This window comes from Simochromis diagramma, unplaced genomic scaffold (genome assembly GCF_900408965.1).
Source record: "Simochromis diagramma unplaced genomic scaffold, fSimDia1.1 OVJJ01000205.1, whole genome shotgun sequence".
NCBI lineage: Eukaryota > Metazoa > Chordata > Actinopteri > Cichliformes > Cichlidae > Simochromis > Simochromis diagramma.
Window position 1 is genome coordinate 11,908,347 of NW_024386782.1, and position 3,084 is coordinate 11,911,430.

The 3,084-nt window shown below is 45.0% G+C and overlaps 1 protein-coding gene across 1 annotated transcript; it reads left to right on the forward strand.

Moving 5' to 3' along the window:
* Positions 1-451: 451 nt before the first annotated feature.
* On the forward strand, positions 452-2,073 carry LOC120727909 (E3 ubiquitin-protein ligase RNF182-like). The gene has a single exon (XM_040022547.1). It carries the CDS (start codon positions 519-521, stop codon positions 1,140-1,142), a length of 624 nt encoding a protein of 207 aa, XP_039878481.1. The 5' UTR covers positions 452-518; the 3' UTR covers positions 1,143-2,073.
* The last annotated feature ends 1,011 nt before the right edge of the window (positions 2,074-3,084 follow it).

Below are 3,084 nucleotides of genomic sequence, written 5' to 3' on the forward strand. Positions count from 1 at the left end.
TGGTGCTCTCTGAGCTAAAACTTGCACAACAGCGGATCAGCGCCGGGCTGAAGGTGTCACCGCTGATCATCCTGCTTGGCGCTGTCCACTGCCTGTGGTGCTGAAGTGTAGAGGAATCAACACATGGTGCCCTTTACTGACACCGCGGGCACTAAATTCTAATTATACGGTTAAATAGGCCTGTTAGATCCAACTTATACACGTGATTCACGCTTGAGACAAATCTGCCAGGTGACAGAGACCAATGGAGAAATCAATTTGACCATGTCTATCGATTTATTAGTATTAGTATTATTATTAGATATATATTTTCGCTTAACAGTTAGTTCCGGTGTTGAGATCACGGCGATGCTCAGAAAGGAACGCGATTTCAACACAACCAGAAATATTATTTATTCCACTTCACACTGCCTTCCTGCAGTCCTCCACTTCAGGAGGTCCTCTTATGTGTGATGGCGAAAGGTGAGACTCGGTGTACTGACAGTGTTGTCAAATAAAGCAGTTAATGCGGTCCAATAATGGAGAACATGGCGGAGGCGCTCAGTGCAGGAGGCATCCATGGGGAGGAAAGCGAGTGCAAAATATGCTACAACTACTTCGATTTGGAGCGCCACAGTCCCAAACTGCTGAGCTGCTCCCACACCTTCTGCCTGGAATGCCTCGAAACGTTGCACTTCCGGGAGGGTCGGGGCTGGAGAATCGTTTGTCCCGTGTGTCGCCACCGAACTCCTTTACCGGAACGTCGGGTTCGCAACCTCCCCGACAACACAGCTCTCACCGAGGAGCTCTCGCACAAAAAGCGGGAGCCCGAGGACTCATTAAACGCGGAAAGGCTGCCGGGTCCGCCCGCCTCTCCTGCGACCTCCACGGAGACCGGCCACAGCGGATGGGAGGCGTGCAAACACGTTGCATTCAAGACCAGTTGCGTGTGCGCCATCTTCTCCTTCCTCTCCACGCTGCTGCTCCTGTTTCTGGGCCTCGTCTTTGTGCATAACCTCAGCCACATCAGGTCGCTCGTCCCTGTCTGCTTGTCTGTTGCCAGCATTCTCGCCCTGTTCTCGCTCATCCTGACTTGGTTAGCCTGCATGCTTTATCAGCCTGAAACCGAGGCAAGCGACTCAGTTTATCTCAATATCACGTGATCACCCGGATACACCAACGAAACCCAGCCTGTTGAGAACTATTCAAAGGGAAATGGTTATCATTTTATTTTTTCAGAGTGATTATAAATCCCGTATGGCACTTTAGTAAAAGGTATGTTTGTGGATAATTGTAATAACATCAGTAAACGGTGCACAAACTATGTTTGAACTTGTGCAGACTCTTTGCCACACTGTCATGCTTTACTGGGACACTTTACCTAAACAGAGCCATTAATAATAACTTAAAATTTAAAGCAGGCTTTAGCTTAGCGTCCCAAGGTGCATTGAAACAGCTGTATGGGTAAAGCTAATGGGACATGACAGAATTATTCCTATCTTCTGTGCCCTTTTGCCTTAAAACTACCTCTGTGTGATTACACTGACTCCCCATGGTGGGCCGGGGCAGCAGCAGGGGATCCCAGGTCAGTCACCCTGAGGGGACATGGGCCTTAACAAGATGAGAAAAATAACTTTGGGGTTGGGGGCCTAAATAAGTAGTTTTTTGAAGTGATGACACAATGGAAGTGCAGGCTGTCTTAAATAACCTGATGGGGGTTCAGTTATCTTTATCAAATCATTAAAATCATGCTTAGATGGCTTTTAGAGCAAGTGTTTTATTGGATTTTTGTGGATTTGTTGCATGTATTTGCTGTGTCTCATCATCATAAGAACAGCAGAACTTTCAGTGCACTGGGTTTGGGTTATTAAATCCATCCTGATCAAGGAGATGACTCCATTTGGTTTGTGGTATTTGCTGAATCCCAGTAACACAGTAGGCATTTATATCCACTTAGTGTTGTTTTAAGAGGCGACACTGGTCTCTGGAGTTAAAATCCATCTCTTTCAGGTCTCTCAAAGGAACTCCTTCATTTGGTCATCCGGTCAGTGAGTAATGCCACTTAAGTGCCACCATGACAAAAGCCTGAGGAGGGAGAAAAAAAGAGGGATAGCAGGCTTCCACTGGGAGCCATAGGCAACAGTGTGTCTGGGGCAGAGGGCTTCATTTCATGGGGACTGTGGGGCTTAAAGTTAAAGATTACTTTGAAATCTGCATCCCCTGCCATTAAACTCTCCCACCATCTCCCACCCTCCCTCCAGCCATCACTCCCACTCCCGAAAAATAAAAAGCTGTCGCTACAGAGCAGGGGATGAGTCGAGAGCAGATCCTCTTTGATGACAGAGAAGGATCCTTTTGTTCTCTAATCCCTACACAGCACACACACACACACACTCCCACCCTCCTCTTCCTTATATGTCCAACTAGATATCAGAGATTTTCATAATCAGATGGGGGGCAAACATTATTAGTTTACCAGTTTTACCTTTAAAAGAACACATTGACAGTGGAACATCTCTAACAAAAAGGAACAGGTTTTGAGGTCATCACTCTTTCCACAATTTTGCTCAGTGGGTTTTGGTGTATTTCTCCAAACATTTTAAATTTTGCAGCCTTGAAGCTCTCCCAAATCTCCCCAGAAATACATGCAGCAAAACACTACAGTTAACCTGCAAAAGGTTGTAACTCACTCACAAATGCTCAGGTGTCAAAAAAGAGAATACGAACACAATGCTGCATAGGATTCAGCAGATTTTGACATGGATCATACAGCATGTGACCTTGCAACTGAGAAATCAAACACATGTATAGCCAATAACTGTTCAAATTGTAAGCAGTTGTGCTTTTTCTTTTAACGTAACCCTTTGTTGACTATGATTTATACATGCTAAAGACCTAATTTGTAATTTTGGCTGTAAAATGAAAAGGGAAATAATTGAGATTTTTCAGAAACCATTTGAATTTTGTCTCTAACTCAAACGTTAACTGAGTTATGGTCATCATGGTCAAGAATGCCTGTAAAATAGGCCCACTGGCAGGCCTGTGGTAAATAAAGGGTTAACATTCTGAAACCTTTGTAAATGAGAAGTGCTCTTTCTGATGTGC

Coding starts and splice junctions, on each gene's coding strand:
- LOC120727909 (XM_040022547.1), top strand. CDS start 519: ATGGAGAACATGGCGGAGGCGCTCAGTGCAGGAGGCATCCATGGGGAG.